The 22,626-nt window shown below is 49.2% G+C and overlaps 7 protein-coding genes across 7 annotated transcripts; 3 read left to right on the top strand and 4 right to left on the bottom strand.

Annotated features, from left to right (window-relative positions):
• Window positions 1-58: 58 nt before the first annotated feature.
• On the bottom strand, window positions 59-3,755 carry EPUS_03191 (Topoisomerase 1-associated factor 1; the record flags this gene model as incomplete). Its single annotated transcript, XM_007789621.1, has 3 exons — window positions 59-1,131; window positions 1,185-3,603; window positions 3,654-3,755. 3 exons carry the CDS (start codon window positions 3,753-3,755, stop codon window positions 59-61), a joined length of 3,594 nt encoding a protein of 1,197 aa, XP_007787811.1.
• Window positions 3,756-4,110: 355 nt separating this feature from the next.
• EPUS_03190 (uncharacterized protein) lies at window positions 4,111-5,046 on the top strand (the record flags this gene model as incomplete). The annotated part of the gene is made up of 2 exons (XM_007789620.1): window positions 4,111-4,158; window positions 4,216-5,046. 2 exons carry the CDS (start codon window positions 4,111-4,113, stop codon window positions 5,044-5,046), a joined length of 879 nt encoding a protein of 292 aa, XP_007787810.1.
• A 419-nt stretch (window positions 5,047-5,465) lies between these two features.
• Window positions 5,466-9,927, bottom strand: EPUS_03189 (uncharacterized protein; the record flags this gene model as incomplete). Its single annotated transcript, XM_007789619.1, has 3 exons — window positions 5,466-6,455; window positions 6,506-9,496; window positions 9,547-9,927. The coding sequence occupies 3 exons, from the start codon at window positions 9,925-9,927 to the stop codon at window positions 5,466-5,468; spliced, it is 4,362 nt and encodes a 1,453-aa protein (XP_007787809.1).
• A 1,021-nt stretch (window positions 9,928-10,948) lies between these two features.
• EPUS_03188 (60S ribosomal protein L7) lies at window positions 10,949-12,426 on the bottom strand (the record flags this gene model as incomplete). Its single annotated transcript, XM_007789618.1, has 4 exons — window positions 10,949-11,411; window positions 11,459-11,625; window positions 11,814-11,925; window positions 12,410-12,426. 4 exons carry the CDS (start codon window positions 12,424-12,426, stop codon window positions 10,949-10,951), a joined length of 759 nt encoding a protein of 252 aa, XP_007787808.1.
• Window positions 12,427-12,786: 360 nt separating this feature from the next.
• Window positions 12,787-13,554, top strand: EPUS_03187 (uncharacterized protein; the record flags this gene model as incomplete). Its single annotated transcript, XM_007789617.1, has 1 exon — window positions 12,787-13,554. One exon carries the CDS (start codon window positions 12,787-12,789, stop codon window positions 13,552-13,554), a length of 768 nt encoding a protein of 255 aa, XP_007787807.1.
• A 189-nt stretch (window positions 13,555-13,743) lies between these two features.
• Window positions 13,744-17,376, bottom strand: EPUS_03186 (uncharacterized protein; the record flags this gene model as incomplete). Its single annotated transcript, XM_007789616.1, has 1 exon — window positions 13,744-17,376. The coding sequence occupies one exon, from the start codon at window positions 17,374-17,376 to the stop codon at window positions 13,744-13,746; it is 3,633 nt and encodes a 1,210-aa protein (XP_007787806.1).
• Window positions 17,377-18,511: 1,135 nt separating this feature from the next.
• Window positions 18,512-21,524, top strand: EPUS_03185 (uncharacterized protein; the record flags this gene model as incomplete). The annotated part of the gene is made up of 8 exons (XM_007789615.1): window positions 18,512-18,998; window positions 19,064-19,341; window positions 19,396-19,553; window positions 19,644-19,803; window positions 19,850-20,109; window positions 20,157-20,276; window positions 20,327-20,685; window positions 20,731-21,524. 8 exons carry the CDS (start codon window positions 18,512-18,514, stop codon window positions 21,522-21,524), a joined length of 2,616 nt encoding a protein of 871 aa, XP_007787805.1.
• Window positions 21,525-22,626: the final 1,102 nt, after the last annotated feature.

Genomic DNA, 22,626 nt, shown 5'->3' with positions numbered 1-22,626 from the left:
TGAGGCTGAAAAAGAAGTGGCTGAGCTATGCCGTATTCATCCATCAAAAGTATGCTTGTTAGTCTTCATCACTGTCATCAAGAATAAAGCCGGCGCGCACTCGCCGCCGCTGAGAGGCCAACACGGGCAACTCGTCATCGCTGTCATCGCGGTCATCCGCCTCTTGTCCTTTTGCCATTGCCGAAGAATTGAGTCTTGGCGGCGCAATTTCTCGTAGAGCGACATCCTTGCCTGACCCGGCATTTGAAGCCTGACTTTGTGAAGAGAGGGGAGTATCCTCAATATCGAGCTCATCGTCGGATGTAGCAGCTCTGTGGCGTGGAGAGGAGGCTGACTCTGCTTCCATCATCTCAATCTCATCCTCAATCCCACTCATCCTCTCATCCTCGCTGTCATTCCGCCTCCGCCTCTTCTCATTCCCTTCCTCAATACTCTCCGACTTCCTCTTCTTCTCCTTCTTCGTAGCAGCACCCTCCTCAGTCCTCCCCAAACTCAAAGCCGCCATAACCCTCTGAGCCTGCTTCCTGCGATTCTCCTCTTCCCTTGCAAAGAAGGCCCTATTCTCCTCTTCGTCCATCTCTTCATCACTGTCCCGGATGTAAAGCTCACTCTTGATCTTCCTCCTCCTGTCCAACGCAGCCTGCTCTCTTGCCTTTCGACGCTCATCCAGCTCATCCTCTGCAAGCGGCTCCACGTTATTCTTTGTTCTAAGCTTTGGCTTTTTGTGCTTTTTCTTCAGCTGGGTCAGCGCATCAGACTTCGAGCGCACGTTGTCTGGGAACATGAAATCCTGGAGGTCGTCGGAGCCTTCAGAGTCGTCGATGAAGGCGTCGCGACGGGGTTCTTGCTCGCCGTCTTCGGCGTATGCTGCTGCTGTTGTTGTCTTGACGCGACGTAGAAAATTCTCGGGCTCTTGACCGCTGGGGTCGGTCCACATCGTGCCGAGGTATTTCTCGATGGTGATGTGAAGTTCTTCCAGGCTGGTGGAGCTGACCGCTGATGGCATAATCCATGTTGCATCTGCCTTTTCTTCGCCGCCTGATCTCTCGAACCCGGATAGTGTCATTAGCAGTTTTAGCTTTGCGTCCTTGAATGTGGCAGTGCGTATTTCGTCGGTGGGAGGTCGGATCACTAATGTCATGGTTAGATGGTACAGAGGTATCAGCAGGATTGGTTGTACGTACCGATAGAGGGTGCTTTTGGCCCTGGCTTATCATCCCCCTTCTCCGCTGCGGTGGTCTCTTCGTGAGGTTCTGTTGCAATACCAGAGAGTTCCCTCCTAGCTGTGGCCTCGGCATCCCAAGCTTTCCGCTCATCGGCGGCCTTCGCAATTGTTTCCAGCACCCACCGTACAAAACTCTCCTTGTCATCCTTGAGCAGCGCTGCTACTACGATTCCAATTTGCTCGTTAACATCCCTGTCAGGGGCAGCCTTCACTTCCAATTCTGCCGGCGTTCTCGTCGAGCTCACCGTCTGTCTCTCATGACCATACTCAAGGTAATAGAGCGTTGCTCTGATCTTGCTGAACAACATCTCAACAATGAGCTCTGGTCTCTGTTCCAGCTTCTTGAACATCTTCTTCAGCACCTGTCGCACCAGCTCATCCCATTCCTTGTACATTGCATTTGATCGATCTAGTCCTTCTGGACCTTTGATGAGTTGGTAGAATAATGCGATGATGTCGACACGAAATAAAAGTACGGCGAGCTCTTGCTTGAATGCGACGCGGTAGAAAAATCGGTGCGCTCGCTTGAGCTGGTCGATTGACAGGTCACGGTAGAAAGCAGTGAAGGCTACCAAGGTGTTGACCGAGCTTTGAGAGGTGAATTTGGCGGCGAAACGAGTGAAGTCGAACTTGCGCTCTCGTGAGACTTGAGCTGCTTCTGCTATGTCTTCGTTCTCGGATCGGACGTCGTCGTCGTCGTCGTCGGCTTCTTCATTTTCTCCATTCTGCGTCGTCTGCTGCTCTTTCTTCTTGCGCCGTGCTCTTCTTCGAGATCGTATCTGAAGATCAGCATTCTCTTTCGAGTATCGCTCCAGCATACGCAAGAAGACGTGTGAGAGCTCGGTACATGCATCGAGATAGCCGAAACCCTGATCTTTGTATCCTTTGAGAATATTAACGATCCTATCATGGGTTGTTTCTTCATAGAATATTCGATTTTGGATGTTGTCCGCGATTTCCTGGTCCTCTTCCAACGAAGACTGCGCCATCTCTTGGACTGTGAGCAGGATCTGCGTGAAGCATCTCATGCTAGCATTCAGATCCTGCCATTCCTTGTTATCGAAGCTTGTCTGCATATATCGGTTGAGAGTGATAAATGTCTCCTGGTTCAGCACTGCAGCAACTAGACCATAGCTTTCTGCCTCGAAGTCAGTCTGGACCTTTTGATTCTTCCGGTCCTTCTCCTGCCGTGCTCGACGGCATTTCTCGGCTTGGAGGAACCAAGAGACGGTGTAGAAGAATTGACGGTAGTTGATGTCAAGCAGTCGGTCAGCTTCTCGTTCGATGGCTTTCCGAAGATGTGTGAAGAGTGGGTTGAACCCAGAATCCAAAAACTCTTCAACGAAGTTCCGTAGAAGCTCACTTGCATCAGCAGTCAGTGGAACGGAGTGATCAAAGTCGTAGATGGAGTGATCAAGATCCTTTCTTCTCTGCTGTGGTTTACTCCACTTCTTTGATTTGTCCATCTTGAGTAGAGAGTTCCGGCCGTCCTTCAGGTTGTCCTGACCGGATATTGCAGAGACCTTCTCATCCTCACGCTTCACCCAGATCATTGTACCAAATCTGCCATGCCTCGTTGGAGCAATTTTGGCGTAGTCACGGTGCATCGCCCTCTCCTTCCCTAAGACGTCCTTTAGTTCTGTTGTTTTCTGTATTTTCCGCTGCTCCTCGTTCATGAAGAGCTTCTCCACATTAACACCTTTGATGAGATTGAAGATGATCTCCAGTACTATTACGTCTTGGAGATTGAAGTCCTCGCCCATGTTGGAGCACATGGTCAGAAGCAGTGCGAACACGTCCTGCTGTCGGAAGGCTTCGATCGTGGCAGATCTCGAGATCTCATCGTCAAGACCTTGGCTTGGCAGATTCGGCAGTGGGGTGATGATCGAGATGTTTCTGAAGAAGTAAAGCATCAATTTGATGATACCTTCGTCCCTCGATGTGCGATCATCCTTGGAGGTCGCGATTGACGGCAGGCCAATGCGTACGATAGTCCGAAGAATACTTGCTCTACCATAGCAGAGGGTTCCAGCCTTGTACCGCACGTGTGCTTGTTGTATGTATGGCGTGTGCCGATGATGGTTGACGGTCATTCCTCCAGCGTGCTCGAGCGGCCACGTCAATGGGACGAGCAGCTCCAAGCATGCCAGCGCAAGTCTGGCTTTTGCACGGTTATTGTTCGAATCTTCTGTCCATGCTGCCAGTATAGGTAGGAGATCCCCATTCACAAGGTTTGCTTCTGCCAGGCAACGCGCAACATCAAGTCGGTTGTTCTTCTCGTCATATAATTTGAGCCAGCGCTTGAGATCGCGCAGACATGCCAAAGCATCATCGCCGAGCACGTAACTACCCGCCTCATCTGCTTCAGTGCCTCCGAGCTGGGTCTGTATCAGTTTCGCCTCCTTCAAGTATTCTTGTCCGTACTTACAGCTGTGACGAGACTGTAGACGTGGGCGCGAACTTCCGGGTCCACAGTCTGTGCTTTGTCGAATAAATGGTGGGCCTCAAGACCAATTTCCTGGTCAGACATCTCTGCGATATTTTCAGAATAAATGCTCTCTCAACACAATCGCCATTGGTATATCGGAAGTTCGAAGTGTCGAGTTACTGTCGCGGGAGACGCGTCGACGCGACAAAGTGCGGAAAGCTTCCGCCTCCGCCAGAGCCGAGGCACAATTACTTACATATGTACAGCATGCATGCCTCAGCTGCCTTTTTCTTCTCACTGTTATTCTCTTGTACTTTGCGCTGAACAAAAGATATTTGTTCCTTGCAACGCGAAATAGACGCCTGTCACCAACATGCTCTTGTCCACCGCAAGAAGGAAAGTCACGGCTACCAGATTATTTACCTTAACCCGCCAGTTTTCCTCATCGCCTCGGACAATGGCTCTCGAGGTCAAGAAGCTGGGTGTGATTGGCGCTGGACAGATGGTACGATATAGCTCATGGTTGAAGATGAAGATGCCTCCACAATACTAATGTCTACAGGGTCTTGGTATAGCCCTTGTTGCCGCCCAGAAAGCCGGAGTACCGGTCACCCTGGTCGACAACTCGCAAACCTCTCTCGACAAAGGCATGAAATTCGCAGACAAGCTCCTCGAAAAGGATGTCTCGAAGTCAAGAATTACACAGGAAATGGCTAAAGAAACAAAGTCCCGACTCAACCCTACTACCAAGATGGAAGACCTCTCGGACGTTGACTTTGTCATCGAAGCAGTGCCAGAGATACCCGACCTCAAAACATCAATATTCGCACAACTTGCCCAAATCTGTCCTCCCCACACTATACTCGCTACCAACACCTCCTCAATTTCCATCACAAAATTAGCAGCCGCTACGACCAAAGACCCAACAGACACCTCCGTCTCCTCACGGGTTATAAGCACACATTTCATGAACCCAGTACCCGTGCAAAAAGGCGTGGAAATCATCTCCGGCCTACAAACCTCCCAGTCCACGGTCGATGCCGCCCTGGAACTCTGCAAGCGCATGGGCAAAGTCCCCTCTATCTCTGCCGACTCGCCCGGCTTTCTAGCCAATCGCATACTGATGCCATACATAAACGAAGCGATAATATGTCTGGAGACAGGGGTGGGCCAGAAGGAGGATATTGATAACATCATGAAGAACGGGACCAATGTTCCAATGGGACCGTTGCAGTTGGCGGATTTTATTGGATTGGATACTTGTCTGGCGATTATGGAGACATTGCACCAGGGGCTGGGGGATAGCAAATACCGACCTGCAGTGCTGTTGAGACAGATGGTGGATGCGGGCTGGTTGGGCAAGAAGTCCGGCAAGGGCTTTTACGATTACTGATTAATATATATGTATATAGCATAAATTGTACCCCGGGTAGATCGTGCTCGGTATCTGTGTGCTCCTGCCTGAGCAGAGGTTCATGATGATCAGCAAAGTGCTGAGTGGTGGCTAAAATAGATAGACTTCGCTGATTTCAATACGTACGTAGGAGTAAGTCACTGTCTGCACAGCTAAGTTAGTACGCTCTGACCTATAAGTCAGCGACTAAGTTTACTACGTATGTAAAATCGGGTTCAAAGGGGCCGGGACCTCGATGCAGATTTCCTGATCTTGGCAGAGATATGTAAGGTAAAGCTACAAGCCTCTCCCCCTTGGGTGCGCGCAACTTTTCCAATGCACGGGATACACGATACAATACACGCTATACAGAACTACCAATTGACGAACTTCGAACCCCTTCCAACCAAGTCAGCTCCTTATCTAGCTGCAAAGCCAAACAATCCTCCCATATCCACCCATTGTCTGCCGCACTTCCTGAGATACCCCTCCACCACCTCCCGCACCACCCCAAACAACGCCCGGTTACTCTCCGCCAACACGCTGACCTTCTCCCTCACATCTTCAAACTCCTTGCCTCCTAGCCTCACCTTCTCCTTCGCCTTATCCACATCCCACAACCCGGCAAAATACAGCAATTGATTATAGATCCGCTTCTCGGAGTACTCGTACCCCATTCGACCGAGACAGCCCTCGGCTCGGCCCCTCTGTCCCAGGCAGCGATGGCCGTACACGGAGATCTGGCGGGTCCGGTTGCCGCAGGAGGGGTCGTCGCAGACGAGCCAGCCGGCGTAATATTGGGTGGTTTGGGCTCGGATTTGGGATTCGAGTTGGGCGATGAGTGAGATGGTGGAGAAAGGTTTCTGGCATGAAGGATTCGTGCAGATGAGCCCCGTGGGGGAACACATAGAGGTGGAGGCGCAGAGGCCTTCGAAAATGGCGCTTTCTTGGCAGGATCTGCAGCGGAGAGTGAAGCGTGCGGCGTCTTGAAAGCGAACACTCTCGGGTATCTGGGACTCGAGGGGAAAGATCTCAGCGTTTTGCTGGTTGTTGCTGCCGGATGTGTTGATCTGGTACTTTCTCGTGTCGAGGCCGAGACACTCGGCGAGTCGGACTGAATCGGTACCGGGGATTGGTGCGCATAGACGCTCAATAGGAGGGAAGATCTGCTTCAATAAGTAGTACTCGATGTCTGGCTGCAGACCAGAATCCGCCTTGAGGACATCTTGGGGAGTATAAGACCGTTTAGGGGCCGGAAGACCCTTGGTGTGCTCATCACCCATGGTCACGATGTACGACATTACGTCGTTGACTCTGATGGTCTTGCCTCGTGTGATCTCCCGCAGTGCAACTTGTACTTGAGGCATTGACTCAGCATTCGGATACTCTTTTGGATTCTTGCCAAGTTTCTGATACATAGTCAGCTTTACAGCGCTGGACCTTGAAGCATTGAACTTACGGTGTATATGATGTACTTTCGGGCTGGTACATCGTTTTGCCTCATTTTCCCTGATATTTCCCGCAGATACTCATGAATTTTTTCGAGAACGAGTTCTGGATCGTCACCCGACAGGATCTCATTCAGTAGCCGCTCCGAGATCTCTTTTGACAAGGCGCAATACTCACGACGCCTCATGTCAAGGCCTTTGACTTCCAGCTTGTCCACGAACTTTCCATCAACTTCGACCATGTTGATCGCGGCATACTTCTTTTTTGCATGCAGCAGTAGACGACGGAAGATGTTGTCTATATCGATCTCAAGAAGGCCATACTGAGCGTTGACAGATCGCTTGAATTCGTGTCCCATCTTTAAAGCTTCAGCGATGTTGGTGGCATTTGTGTTGATCATGACAGAGTCGGTATCACCATAAATGACCTGCAGCTGGCTGTCTTCCGCCAATTTCTTAGTGCTTTGCAGGATTTCTCGACCCTTAAATGTCGTGAGCATGGCCAATGGACGAGCATAAAACCGGGATTGTGTATATCCCAAACAACCGTACATGGAATTGGCAGTCAGTTTCAACGCCATTTGCTTGGTATCCCATAAGGCTAATTGCTCAGCGCTTGCGTGCTTATCCTTCATGAGCTTCTTCACTTCTCTTCGTCGGTTGACCAGCGTCGCAATGAGTTTTGGAAGTACACCTGGTGCTTGACTGACAGGAACCTCAGGGATCTTCTCTTCATTCTCGTTCTCCGAGTTCCCCGAGCGATCGACAGTAGTGAAGCATATATTAAACTCCTGGATTATGCTTGGGTACAAGCTGTTGAAATCCATGACCAGGATATACTTGTCGTAAAGGCCCTTCTCTGGCTCAAAGACTAGACCACCTTTGTACTTGTCCTTCTTCTTAGTATCCGCTCCTTCCTCGCCATCCGCAGGCTCCTCTTCCACTTTCATCTTGCCCTTACCATATATTTTGTCAGGACATATGTACTTGTTTCGATGGAACTCGTGAAGCAGGATGTACTCGTTGCGTTCTGCTCTTGTGCCACTGAGCGTTCTGGCCCACGAGTTTCCGGCAAGGTTCGTCAAAACTTTAGTGAGAGGAAGCATTTGCAACTTGAGGACCAACGCGGCAACCAAGAATGTGTCTGCATCGCAGTGAGCGACATAGTTCAGAAGTCCATCACGAGTTGTGGCCCATGTCTTAAGTACAGCTTCATTGTCCAAGTCATGTCGAATATTGTCTGAACCAAGGTAGAGTCGACACATCTCGGTCAAGCTCCACTGTTGACACTTTGTCATCAGAGACTTGCCCATGTCATTTGCCAGGTCGCACATCAATCGTCCAGCAAGAAGGTGTCTTTCAGAGAAGAAGGAGCTGCCACCTTTGTTGAAGTTCTTAGGCCAATCTCCACGTTTCATCCTCCCGATTCGATGCCAGCCAGGGGTTTTCTTTTCACGCAAACGGTTTAGCAGAATACTGTAATCGACTTCTTGTAGCTGAAATCCCATGAGAACATCTGGGTCGGTCCTCTCGAATAAAGCAAGGAATCTGCTGAGCAGAAATTGCTCACTCTTCTCGAGCATCAAAGTTCCACGCTGTTTCTTGCATTCGGCCTCGAATCCCGTTGGGTATAATGACGAAGACGGCCGCATCACAGTGAATGTTGTTGATGGCAATCTCTCTGGCGGTGTCGGATCTGTCAACGACACATCTTCATACACTCTAGCGCTGACCATCAGTATTTCTTGCTTGTTTTCCTTGACATTCAGCTGTGTCCTCAAGGCCAGGCTCATAAGCGTGAGTCGTGGCGCTTCAAGGTCTTTTGAATCAGGAATCGGTGTGATTAGCAATGGCTTTGTGACTGCACATTCCAGCTTACACCAGGATGCATTATTGACGGCCGTAAAATCAGCATCTTCGATCCGGAGCCAACAGGGGCCCATGATATTCCTGAAGAGCACGAACTGCTCGAATAGTGCTGTGTTCGTGCCAAAAACCTGGGAGAAAGTCTCGCCCTGGGAATCAAGGGCAAGTGCCTGCTTGTCGTAGGGATAAAGAAGTTTGAGATAATCTGCTTCTTTGGGGACGTCTGGGAGCTCAAAAGCGTACTTTCGCGTACACGGCTTGATCTTGTGCATGCCCACCTTGAGCTTCGACATCAGGGCATCAACCTCCTGGTACACATCGTTCATTTCGACCTCTTCAGTAGTCTCGTGACCATTACGGTGCTTGTACTTCCGCGGTAAAAAATACAAGTTGCGCAGAATATTGTCGACCTTGATGAAAGCACTGACATACTTCCCGGTAGTCTTATCCTTGACCTTGCCAAAGAGGCAGAGGCTGCCGTTGACCTCGGTATAATCCATCCAAAACATTTGTAGACTACCATCATCTTCGACAGCGTCTTGGGGTCGCATTTTGCCAAACGTTCTACTATCTGAAGCAGGACAGCTCACGATGTTCAGCTTCGCCGTGATGTTCTTCCATGCTGAAGCATCTACGTCGGTAACTGGAGGCAAGGTCGGAGACGAATTGTCAGGAGATGGCAGCCCAGCAATCTGGATCTTGGGAGGCGGTCGACTAGCTTTCATGTTGATGTTTGAGGTTGTGGCATCCTCGTCTCCAAAGGCTTGTGCGAACTCCATGAGATCATCGTCGTCTTCCTCCACTTTTACTTGAGCGTGTGATTTCCTTGCGACTGCTTTGGCGATTGGTGAGGAAGGTAATGGATCGCTCATCGGCACGTTATCTTCATCTTTCATTGAATTGAAAATCCCGTCATCGTCTTCAAAGTTTGACTGGGCCGGTGGTGTATTGACCAGCAGATCCGATTTATGCCTTACCTGACGTTCCTGAGTAAGTGGAGGTGACAGGACACGGATTTTCCGACGCGTCTCGGACTTGATGGCTTTCCGAGCATGAGAACGAGCAGGTATAGCATTCGTGTCTACCTCTCCTAAAAGACCTGCCATAAAAGCTTCATCCTCAGCCGTCGCCTGTACCTGTTAAGAAAGATCAGCAATGAACACGTCCAATACTCAGACCTGCTTACTTTGGGTTTTGGCGCAGCAATTGTTGGACCGTTACTGAAGTAGTTCATGATCTTGTGATTTGTCTTTTCATTCTTCTCCTGGTCTTCTTCGCGTTTGCGTTTTGCAGCTTTGCCCTTTAAGGGTGCGTCACCTTCATCCTCACTGCTGTAGTATTGTCGCTCTGCTTGCCATTCTTCGCGACCGTCGTCAGCATATCCCTCTCCTTTGTCATCGACGACAAAATCATCTTCATTGAGTCGACCCCTGACAACTTTCTTGTAACCCTCCTCATCAACTTCATCGTAGATGGCTCCCGGGTCTTCAATCTGGTAAATGTCAAGACGCTTCTTGCCCGAGGCTCGCAGCGCGCGGAGTTCAGCAAACTTTTCTCTTTTGGACATGTTGCAGTGTTTGGAGTACACGAAAAGAGTAGATTCGATTACATGAGAACCATGCGAGTGGTTTAGGAATATCAAAGGATGGAATTTTCTGTACTGGTAGGAGGAGGCTGGAATTGGAAGGGAACTTTGGAGACGCGACTTTGCGTGAATCAGGAATCGCGAACCCTTGCAAGCTTACTGCAGTCTCTAGCCCCAATGCGAACACACACTTCTTGGCATTAAGTAGGAGCGAATCATTGCCGGATTTTATGGTCTCTGCTTACTACATACTACTATGGCAGGAGGCATAAGTATTGTTAGCTTCAAGCTAGAAATTTTGTATTTAACACAGCCTTAACAAATTTGCACTTTACTGGAACGACGTTAGTCTGTATAATTCTCAGCACAGAGCCAATCATCAAAATTATTAAGGAGCCCAGACTTAAAAATAGCTCCGGAGGACGCCCGACCTTTGTATCAAAACCTGGCCATCACTAGCTCGCGCTGACAATACTTATGCCTCCTACCGTAGTATGTACTCCGTATTGTCTTAACATTCCCCGAACGACTATTAGACTTAAGAATCTGTATTTCGGATCTTTCTATCTACAACAACATCCTAATAACCATCATCCAATTTTGCAATTTGGCGGACTACTAGTACTAATACAAATAAAGCAAACCCCCAAAAACCGGGCAATGATTTGTTGACCCGCTCTCGGGCGCTTCTCGTTATTCACTTTCAGTGTACGTTACGTATTTTCGAGCTCACAAATGGATAACGGTCAGAACTGGAGGTCCGAAATGATGCTTACAACTGCTGCTGAAATGGCTATTCTACTCGAACCCCTCTGCAAGAGTCTTTTGTGTTTTGCTCGCGAACAACGCAAGCAAGGTGGAAGCATGGTGGAACAAATCATCCACCTGACTTCTTGTTTCAATTGCCACCAAGCCTCTGACTCGGCATCAGTTTACAGCAGGACAGTGTAGAAGAAACTCTTTCTCCTAACATCCTCACGCATAGCCGCTTTGTCAAAACTTCTCAGTTCATTTGCTTGATCAAAGCATTGATGTTATCCTCTCGATTGCCCAAATCACCTCCCTCAACGAAATGCCTGAACTTTCTGGCTCTGAACCCGCCAGTTGGATTTGAGAGCTTGAAAGGCCACAAGAAGTTGCTTGCTTGCTTGAAGTTGGGTCCCACTGTGTAGATTTCATGGATTAAATCCTCCATGCAGACAATGCCGAATTTACCGAGGTTGTCCTCAATAAGCTGGTTGTCGGTAAGAGGGATACGTTGCTTATCGATCTTTCCATAGCCACGCTTGTAGATGAGTTCGCGAACCGACTTCAGGTTGGGATACCCATACGCAATGTACGGATTGACGATGGTCAGCATTTCGGAGGTGGCCTTTGTCAGTCGGATGAAGACGCCATTGTTGATCTGAATGAGTCGGAGGAGCTGAAGGATCTTTCGTGGCTTTGGTGCGATCTTATTGATACTGCTATTCATCAGATGATTTGCCATGCAACCATTACCGGGATGACTTACCCCTTGATCCGAATGACAAACACGAGTTTTGGCTCCGCTTCGACAAAGAATGATCCCTCTTGTTTGCTGAGTCTGTTCAGACGAATCTTCTCCCTTTCTGCATCCCGATATTCTTTGACGTAGGACTCTGCTCGCTTGAAGATGACCGCACGCTTCTCTTTGTTGGCCTGCATAGTTGAAGCGTCAGCAAAACCGCCATGACAAATTACATTGAAGTTCCGAAGCTTGTCATCTTCGCTCAGCCCCGAAAGATGGTATAAGAAAGGCGACAACATTGACCCAAAGGTCTAGTCGCGTAATTGGTAGTTGTCATCACCGAACCGACCCAAACCAAAGGGGTTTTGTAGAAGCTCACCTTCTTTCTCTTCTCAAGTTCCGCGATGCTTTTTTCTCGTGATTTCTCCTGCGCCTTGCGCTTCTTCAGCAGTGTTTCAGGAACGAGGACCTGTTCCTTCGTTGCCACGCTCCTGCAGATAGCAAAAGAGACTGGGTCAGCATGGCCTGCACACATGAGTAAAAAACTCGCCGAGTCGGAAGTGCAGCCTGAAGCGCATTCTCGGAATAATTTATGCGAAACTCGACGGAATGTATTTGATCGGTGAGAAAGAAGAGGAAAAGCAGCAAGCTGACAATGCCTTCTATCCTTAAATCTCATCCAACAAGACCCTGGGCAAGCCCAAGAAGTATTCGCTGTTCTCGGGCTTCGTGCCTCGACAGAAGAGCCTTCGGCGAAGTCAAGATCACACGATACTGAATTTGAAGAAGGAAACTCTCATCTCCATTCTCAACGCCCCGTTGCTGGTCAAATTGTAGCAACATCGAAAAATGAGGATTTTCGTCCTCACAGTGACCACAAGGGATTTATCAAGCTAGTGCATCGGAGCATATCCAGCGTGAAGAGCAGAGCACAGCTGGAAGCATGAACATCGTCTCGAGGTGAGTAGCACTTACGTAGTCGAGGGAGCCATCTTTAAGGTAAGGAAATGTTGGATGATAGAGGGTCAGGAGAGGTATCGTAGGTGGATGTGCTGCGCTTCAAATTGCGAAGATTTGGGCTTCAATTATGTGCCAGTGTGCGGCGCTAGTCTTATTGAGCTAGCACAAGATAAGATTAGTGAGTGAACTTCTGCCAAGGTTTGTATCGTTGCCAAAAACTCAACTTCAACTTGGCTGCTATCAAAGTAGTTACTAATATTTTGGACTTGCCCTTGTAGGCTACTTTTACCTCTAAGAATCTAAAGCACTTCGTGAGCGCGACAGTCGCTGCTGGAAGCTGATGCTTCGGCTCAGCACCAGGTAAACTTGCAAGTTGGGTTTCTCTCGACGTCATGTCAAGCCGGCGAGGTGTTGGTTTAGGTGCCTTCACAAACAAGAATCAGACATCTCAATCCTATGCTTCTCATGGCTCTCAGCTCAAGTCCTCGAATGCTGCTTCTCTCCAAACACAGCTCTCTGTTTTCCAGTCTGTTCTTCACACATTTGCCCTTGAACATGCCGCGGACATTAAATCGAACCCGACCTTTCGCGCTGAGTTTGCGCGTATGTGCAATGCCATCGGCGTAGATCCCCTAGCAGCCAGCAATGTTAAAGGCAAGAAACCGAAGAGCCTGTGGGCGAGAGTACTGGGCAATGATGTCAATGACTTCTACTTCGAGGTTGCTGTCCGGATTGTTGAGCTTTGCCGCGCTACAAGGACAGAGAATGGTGGACTACTTGGAGTGACGGAATGCTGCCAGATGGTGGCGAAGGGCAAGGCGATTGGTGGTGGCCTTCAAATCACCGAGGACGATATCCTAAGGGCCGTGAAATCTCTAGAGCCGCTCGGATCAGGTTTCAATGTCATTAGCATTGGAAGCAAGCAGTATATACGGTCAATCCCGAAGGAGCTGAATACCGATCAGTCAAAAGTGCTAGAAGTGCTGCAAATTCTAGGCTTTGTAACCATCTCCATGCTCCAGATAAATCTACAATGGGAAGAGGCAAGAGCTACTACTGTTGTTGAAGACTTGGTCGCAGATTCGTTGGTCTGGGTTGATGTTCAAGCAGAGGAGACCGAATACTGGTCGCCTCAAAATCTATTGGGCGATCGGGGTTGAAGCACTGTCAATTGCCATGCGAACGCAAAAAATCAATTGTGGGACCCACAAGCCTCCTATATTCCCAGCCGAGAACCGAAGGGGTACCATGACAACAGAGCTGAAATTAAGAGCAAGACCAAGCAACAGCTACTGACATTGGTAATTGACGATTGCGTGCATTCCTTGTTTTCGGCTAAACGTGTCTAATCACCGAATAGACTTGTACTCGTCCTTTAGTACCCACTTTCCCCTAGCTCTGGAGCCTTTATCCAGTGTCGCAATGACCTTCAGTGTCTCCTTGAAGTCCATAGTGGCCTGAGGTGTGGTACACAACCGATTGAAATGGTCAATCAGCATCTGCGTATAAGCACTGCCGCCATGCCCCATCAAATAATCTCGTATCAACTTTCCGAAGTCCCTTCCTCGAGGCGGAGTTGATGTTCCGGGTCTAGATCCGCCTGTGATGGATCCCGTAGGCGTGGACGCTCTTGATACGCGTCCGCTGTCTCCCCTGTCTGGGGTGGTATTGACATTCACTCCTTGTGCCCTCTGCAAACCGGCCAACAGGCTTGAGCTTAACGGCCCCGCTCTATATCTGGCTGAAGCACCAAAAGCGCTTGCTGCACTCACCTCCTGCGGCTTTCCTACGACGCCAAATTGCCCAGTCCAAGTCGGTGTTCCAGCAGGTACGGTTCTTGCAACCTCGCCTGCTCTCCTGAGTTCCTTCGCAGCTTCAGCGGCTACCTTCTTCGCTTCCTGTTCGATCATTTGTGGATCAGCTGTGATCACTTTCTTGCCACCAACAATCTGATCATGTTCGACGGCTGAACGGATGCCTGAGCGAGCGAAAATACCTTCCATGACCCGAGATTCGGAGTTTGTACTGCCCTGAGTAGCAGCTTGTTTCTCTTCGGTGGCTTCTCCGGCGAATTGCTCCGTAAATCGAATACCAGGAACGTTCTTGAGATCTAGATCGATCTTTTCATCTTTTATAGGCTGCTGACCATCCTGAATTTGCGCGGGTGGATGCTTCGAGGTATTCGTCAAGTACTTCACTTCAGCATCTTTAAACAAAGTGGTTGTCTCGGTGGGGGCTTTCTCGTCAGCAAGTGTGAAAAGATCATGCAAATCGCTGAGATGGAACGTTTGCCTCTGTTTGGGGTCTCTCAAAATTTTGTTGGTGAGGAATTGCTTGAAGATTTGCCGATGGTAGATTTTCTCCTCTATGGTACCTGCTGTCATCAGACGGTAGATTGTGACCTCTCTTTTCTGGCCGAGCCTCCATGCCCTCTCGCGAGCCTGCAGATCAGTGGACGGATTCCAGTCAGGATCATAGATGATAACACGGTCTGCTCCAGTGAGGTTGATGCCCAGTCCACCAACTTTAGTTGTGAGCAGGAAGACATGTAGCTCTGGGCTGTTGTTAAATTCGTCAACCATGCTCTGCCGAAGCTGAATGGGAGTATTGCCGTCCATCCGCCGATATGTGAGACCTCGCATAGATTTGATGTATTTTTCCAATATATCGAGCATGATACGGTGCTGTGCGAAGAGGAGGGTCTTATGGCCACTCTCTTTCCATAGTTCCAGAAGCGAGCCAACTACCTGCATTTTTCCTGACTTTGCGGGATTTCCATAGTCGTAGCCTGATTTACCGGCAAGGTTCTTGTGGTCTTGCAGATCTGGATGGTTACATATTTTGCGAAGAATGTCAATACCATAAAGAACTTGCCGTTTACCGCTGAGAATTGATTTCATCTCTTCAGAAGCCAGGAAGTCTTCGTACGCCTTCCGTTGGAGCGCTGTTAATCGGCAAAACAGAACTTGTTCACTTTTCTTTGGCAAATCTGCTGCGACATCGATCTTGAACCTTTGAAGTAAATAAGGGCTTATGGCGTCTTTCAAGGTCTCGGCACATTTGAGCGCCGTTTGTACTTGCAGATTCGAAGCATTGGCATACCCTCCTTGCCTGATCGGTATCTCAAATTGAGTACGGAAATTGACTAGGGTGCCCAAACGCATTGGGAAGACAAAATCGAACAGTGACCACAATTCTACAAGATTGTTCTGCATCGGAGTGCCTGAAAGAATGACACGATTGGGTGTTCGCAGCTCTTTGCAGTATATTGTGATAGCTGTGTTCGGATTCCGAATCTTGTGACCCTCATCCAGTATCGCATATTGCCAGCTAACTGGAATTAGGAGCGGAGCATAGGTCTGGAGACCAGAATACGTGGTTACCAGAACTCCACCATGTTCCAGAATTGGGTTCAGCACTTTCTTCGCACTCTTCTGACCCGCCGTTAACTTCACTCTGCTGGCATTAGGATCCCACATCTGCTGCAGAAGTCGCTCTTCCTGCGTACTCTCACGATGCAGGTTGATCATACCGCTACCAGAAGAATGAAGGATGGTGACCCGGAATGGCGGCCACCACCGGTGGATTTCATTGACCCATTGCTTCATGACAGTCGCAGGGCAAACGACAATTATAGGCTTGGTTAACATGTTGCTGTAATGTAGACCTGCTAGAAATGCAATGATTTGAATTGTTTTGCCAAGGCCCATTTCATCGCCAATGATACCTCCAACCTTTTGAGAGTATAACTCCCATAACCATTGTACTCCTGTTTTTTGGTAGTCGAATAGACTGGGATATATGTCTCCAGGTATCCTGTACCCTCCGTCAAACTGCGTGTCGTCGATCTCTGGATGTGGCATATGCGATTCGTCTTGCGCTTCGTCACCATCTGACATGTCCCCAGTATTTGTGTACTTGTCCTGTGCTTGGTTCACCTTTTGTGCTTTGCGCCGGGCTTCGCGTCTTCGTGAGCTCCATCTTTTCATACGCGATCGATAGACAGCTTCGTTGCCATCGTCAACGCCACGAAGATCTTCGATTTCTGCATCTTCATATCCCGCGGCTGCTTTTACTTTTCTTCGTCGCTTTTCAGGGGCTAATGTATCTGGCATGGACTCTGAGTCATCCTCATTAGCGGGAATATCGCTGTCTTCAGCGGCAGATGGGGCTGGGGTCCGACTCCATGCCGACTCATCAGAGCCATTGGGTGAAGAATGGCGTTTCATTGATCTTGCTCGAGCTGGCAATTTCCTCCGCTTTCTTGGTCTATCAGACTCATACTCGTCTTCCGAGCTCACATTCGACACCTCGCTCGTTCTAAACCCGGGCTGTCTGAGATTCCTATGCGACATGAACTGTAGGGTCTCCTTGGGAAGTTCTACCTCTTCCTCTGGTGGCTCATCTTCCGCGTCCAGGAGCGCATCTTGCAAGTTGGATGCTGAACGACCTTGAGCAGCGAGCCCGAATCTTGAGAACGGTGTAATTTTCCCTGTCCTGATGAGATAATCACGTTGTGACTCGTTGGCTAGCCGGCCGGAGCCTGAGCCTTCGCCTTCGCCTGTAGCTTGACCGACTTCACGACGGCGTTGATCCATGCGGTCTTCAATCTCGACGAGATCCGCAACCATCTCATCAAGTTGTACTTGAAAGCGGTCAATGTCATTTTTCAGCTTTGCTCGCTGGGTCGTTCCGATAGGCTGTGAAACTCGTTCTCGGAGCTTTCGGATCTGTGATTCTAGTTTCTGCTTGCTCGCGCTGGTCTTTTCGAGCCGCTGTTGATCACGTTCATTGGCTTGCTCAAATAGCAGCATGTCCGCCTGACGGCCGATGTCTTTTTCCAAGTCCTCCTGATCACGAACCTCTGTCTGAAGATCTTTTAGTCGATCTGATTCTGTAATAGACGCCCCGTTCTGCTCGTGGGTGGCCATCACGGCAGAACTGCTTTGGTTGTCTTCCGGGTGGCCGCGATCACCATCCATGGTCATTTGGTATATCTAATTCGTCCTTGACGTATGTGTCTGCCGTAGTCACAAAAGTTCGAAGTGTTTCTGAAGTTGAATTGGCTGCTACTAGAAATTATGGCAAGGGCACTCTTCAGCGCTGAAGCGAAGATGTAATGGGAATATAGAGGACAAGGTCAGGATGTCAGGCTATCCTTCTCGACTTGGTTAAATGCTCCACATCTGATCTTTGGCATGACATGTAATCCATGAGATGCATGCCGAGTACTGCCTGAATATTACAGCTACAACCGATAAGGCGGCTGCTGTTGAAGTAGCTTGATGGTTGCAAGAGGCAGCAAAATAGTTGTAACGGCAATGGCGATAGAAAAGTAATTCTCATCCAGTCCTCATAATGTGGCGCAGAAATATGGACGAAGTTTGGACACCAGCGGCATTATCTAGAGGTCTCGTAAACATGGGATTTGTATGGCGTACGCCAGTGGTCCGAAGGAGCACAACCTGCACTTGCGATAGAACAAGATGATTTCAGGCTGGGGGTATGTGATCTTCCGGCATCATCAGTCTCATAGTAGTACAAATAGTACAAATCTCACGAGAGGATCAAGCCACATGCTTGGCAAGGGCGCGGCGGAAGATGATTGGCGTTGGAGGCTGATGCCAGAACAACTCACGACTGATCCGCATTTGTGTCGCTGGGTCACTGCACTACCACAACCTGAGTGCTCCCTGCTTCTTCACGATATCACGATATCACGAACGTCGAATCCCGCCTCGCCACTCTAGTATCTCTCTCGATAGCCGCGTCTGAAGTGAAGTGCGCTTTCAGCACCTCCCCGCGTCTTCCATTTTATACGTCCCTCACCGAACTCGATTGACCCCCCAATTTACATCCCTGCCCCAAGTCGTGAGCCTACTTGGTGAAAACGCAGATCATGCAGTGGATCGGGTAGTTCTGCAGCAGCTCTCTTGCACTGTCTCGGTCTCTAGACTTTACCAGGTCACGATTTTCTTGCCAACGGCTTGTCTGGGCGCCGCGCTGTGCAACGTGATCACCGTCTTCTGAGGAGAACCGCATCTGAGGGACAAAGGAGACGGATTATCCAGACGAATTCCCACTGATAAAGTCGGCTGGCTTTGGGAGATCGGCAACATGAATCATTCTGGCCAATTTGGGCAAGGTATTCCCACTGCCCCTATGCATACAGGACACGAGGTTGGTGGGCAGAACCTGAATGCGGCAAGTTATGGATATGATCAATACCAGGCAGTGGCGTCAGCAGCGAACAATCTGTCCGTCTCCACCACGCCTGCTTCAACTCCCCATTCTCACAATTACAACAGCGAAGGGGATGTGCCCATGGAGGATGCAGACCCGTACAACCGAACCAAATATCCTTCACGGCCAGCACACCACCACCGACCATCATCGCAATTTATCGCTCATGAAGGCTCAGCCGCTGCACAGAGATATTCCCCCATGAACATGCTCAATGCTGCTGGACAATATACATCGAGCCCAAAATCTCAACCCCAATCCCAGGCTGGCTACCCTTACCAAAGCCAGACACCTCGCTCCCGACAATCCCCCACCCGCCAGAACCATTTCGGGTCCCCTCAACAGTATAACGACTCGCCGAGTAAGCTTCAACTATTAACCCCTTTTAGAACATGAAATCGTGGCTGATTATACGGCGAGATATAGCCTCTGGCCGATACAGCTCTCAGTTTATGTCTCCAACCCAGAATAACGAGTTGAGCCCAGATCAATACTATGCACATTCTCCTATGGAGCAAGTCTCTGGGACAAGAAACGGCAAATCACAGGTTCCTATGAGGTCGCCAAACACGTCTGTGGCTCGGATGCCTGGCGCCGGACCAGTTCCAAGATTTCAGAAGATCAAATCTGTGCAAGAACTGCAACCTCGCATCAATTCCCAGCCACCCTTCCGGCGAGCCAATCCAGAAGGTGGCTTTATTAGCGTTTGTGGTTCTTGGAACATTCTCTGTAGTTGCTGCTAACTTTTGCCATAACAGCCATTGCAAGCGTTGACAACACACTTGCCATCGACCTACAGAATATGTAATCCCACATTCAAATACGAATCGTCCAGAAATCCTCGGAGAGTTCTCACGAAACCGAGCAAAGGCGTCAAGAACGACGGCTACGACAACGACGACAGTGACTACATACTGTACGTAAATGACATACTCGGCAGCGAAGAGACTGGACACAAGTCAGTATCGCCCACAACATATGCTTTTCGCCAAGCTGATTCGACTAGGAATCGGTACTTGATATTGGACGTCCTTGGTCAAGGCACTTTCGGACAGGTTGTCAAATGCCAGAACCTGAAGACACAGGAGGTTGTTGCCGTCAAGGTGGTCAAGAACCGGACCGCTTATTTTAACCAAAGCATGATGGAGGTTTCAGTGCTGGATCTAGTAGGGAGTTCTACTGTACTGGGAGAATGTAAGCTGACCGTTACAGCTCAACACCAAGCTCGACAAGAACGATGATCACCACATCTTGCGTCTGAAGGATACTTTCATCCATCGACAGCATCTCTGTCTTGTTTTCGAACTTCTAAGCGTCAATCTTTATGAACTCATCAAACAGAACCAGTTCCGCGGCCTCAGCACAACTCTCGTCCGTGTATTTGCACAACAGCTACTGAACGGATTGACCTTACTCAACAAAGCTAGGTTGATACACTGTGACCTGAAACCTGAAAACATTCTCCTGAAGAAGTAAGTTATTTGTTTGCTGGAAGCAGGCAGTAGCTGACCTGTCCCAGTCTTGAGAGTCCCATCATCAAGATCATTGACTTCGGTTCGGCTTGTGATGAAAGGCAAACCGTCTATACATACATTCAATCACGCTTCTATCGATCCCCCGAGGTCCTGCTTGGACTTCCGTAAGTGATGTAGAGACTTTCTGGAAGTACTGGAGCTAATTTGGGATCAGTTATTCTTCTGCTATCGACATGTGGTCCCTCGGTTGCATCGTTGTCGAGCTGTTCTTAGGATTGCCCCTTTTCCCCGGATCGTCAGAGTACAACCAAGTCTCGCGCATTACTGAAATGCTTGGCCTTCCCCCAATGTGGATGCTCGAGATGGGAAAGCAGTCTGGAGAGTTCTTCGAAAAGACCAGCGACGAGTTCGGACGGAGGTCGTACCGGCTCAAAAGCATGGAGCAATATTCACGAGAACATAACACCAAAGAACAACCGAGCAAGAAGTATTTCCAAGCTACTACTTTACCAGACATCGTTAGGAGTTACTCGATGCCGCGGAAGAACATGAAGCAAGCTGAAATTGATCGAGGTTTGTTGGTTACCCAAGCTCAAGAAATGTACTGATCAAAGATAGAATTAAACAACCGAGTAGCCTTTATCGATTTCGTACGTGGACTGCTCAATATCAACCCACTTGAACGGTGGTCACCCCAACAAGCCAAATTACATCCATTTATCACCCAGCAGAAATTTACACAGCCTTTTGTACCACCCATGAACCTTAAGTCCCCGTCTTCGACCAAATCTCCAGCGCCAGGTGTGCAACAGCAGCAGCAAGCAGAAGCAGTCAGCAAGCAAAGAGCTGCTCAAGCTGCTCAAGCCCAATCTGCGGCGCAATCTGCATACGCTATGCAGGTGAACCAATATCAACAACAACAGCAACAACAACAACCGCAACCACAACAACAACAGCATACTCAAGCTCCCCCCGTATACAGTAATATGTATCCCGGACACCAGTCAGGCGCTCCTCCTCCATACCCGACACATAACACAAACTATGGGCAACAGATGGGGATGATGGGTCAGGGGCAGGCTCAGATGCAGCCAGCGCATTATGCGGCGCAACAAAGTCTCTACGCCCAAGCAACAACAAGGGCAGGACGTCAACGCGCATCCACCATGGATCAGCAGCAAGGTGGCATTCCTGCTTCTATCCAACGTGTTGCCAGTCATTTAGACCCAAATGCACCTATCAGGTTGCAACCTAGCCCCGCCTACTACCCTCCTCCAGCTGATGGTTACGTGGACACACCCGGAAGTTCTCGGCGGCGTCCTGGAGGAGGGCAGCGAAATCGCGATTTCATTCGAACGCTCGAGGACGGTGCTATGGGCGATGGCTTCATGAATAAAACGCAATGGCACTGATGATTGCATGTTGCATCCCAATATCACGGTGAGAAGCCACATTGTCCTGCGTGCTGGCGAAGCGGGCATGAGTTCTGAGCCTTGGAAACACATTTCAGCTACGACCCATCTCGACTCATCACCCAAGTCCGAAATTTCATGGGCGTAGTAGATCGCTTCCACGATCATCGCCCAGGGCCGCTACTGATTCTAAGGTCAGTGTTCGATCGCGAAGCACAACCGCATGGCTTCCAACATTCGGTATGAGGCGTTGTGGGACCAGACGAGCCTACGGGCCTGCGAAAGACGTTACAACCTGAGCCAAGCTTTAGATGGAAAGCCTTCCGGTGCCGGAGGGCGGACACAAGAGGTCTAGCAACATATGAAGCTCTTGAAACATGAGTCGAAATATGGTTCAAATTATCTGGATGCATTCTCAGAGATGTTTGTGATCAGCTGGGTCTCACCTCAAACGAGCTGTGTTAATAAGACTGGTAGGAGAGAGACCGGAACCTGAGCATCAAGAATGCACTCGGCGTAGGAACTGCTCAGAGGCTATTCCGGAACAGCGGAGGACAGTGTTGGTTGACTGTGCATACGAACTCGAGCCGTACATCTCACATTACATAGTTGCTGCCTCCAATATTCGAACCACGCAGGTTCATTTACGTTCTTCGTGAATGCATGTACTAGATGTACTATGTGGCCCACGGGCAAAGAATGTGCCTCGTCAAGTTGGGTTAATAGGCATGAACTTGATTTGCAAAACAGCATTTTGGCTCTACACATCTCAGAGGCGTGACGTAGGCCTTTTGCTTGCTGAAGTCAACATACTAGTAGTAGTAGGGGTTTCCAGCTGGCGCCCAGTCATCCGCTGGAGAGTCATAAATGTAGACGAAGTAGTTAAGAATAAGTAGTAAGTACGGAGTAGTACTACTTACATGGAGAAGGGCTCGGAAAATGACGGACTATTGGTTCTTAGCAAATTAACCGATGATTTTGTCATTACAAAGATCGTCCAAGGCGATTGGATGACCATAATCTGACGGTGCAATGACCGTAGTTTGAGAAGAAGACATCTGAACTGAATGAGTTCTACTGGAGATTAGATATCTTAACTACA

The sequence above is a fragment of the Endocarpon pusillum genome, assembly GCF_000464535.1.
Source record: "Endocarpon pusillum Z07020 unplaced genomic scaffold scaffold1275, whole genome shotgun sequence".
In the NCBI taxonomy this organism is placed as follows: domain Eukaryota; kingdom Fungi; phylum Ascomycota; class Eurotiomycetes; order Verrucariales; family Verrucariaceae; genus Endocarpon; species Endocarpon pusillum.
This window is presented reverse-complemented; position numbering and strand designations above follow the sequence as displayed.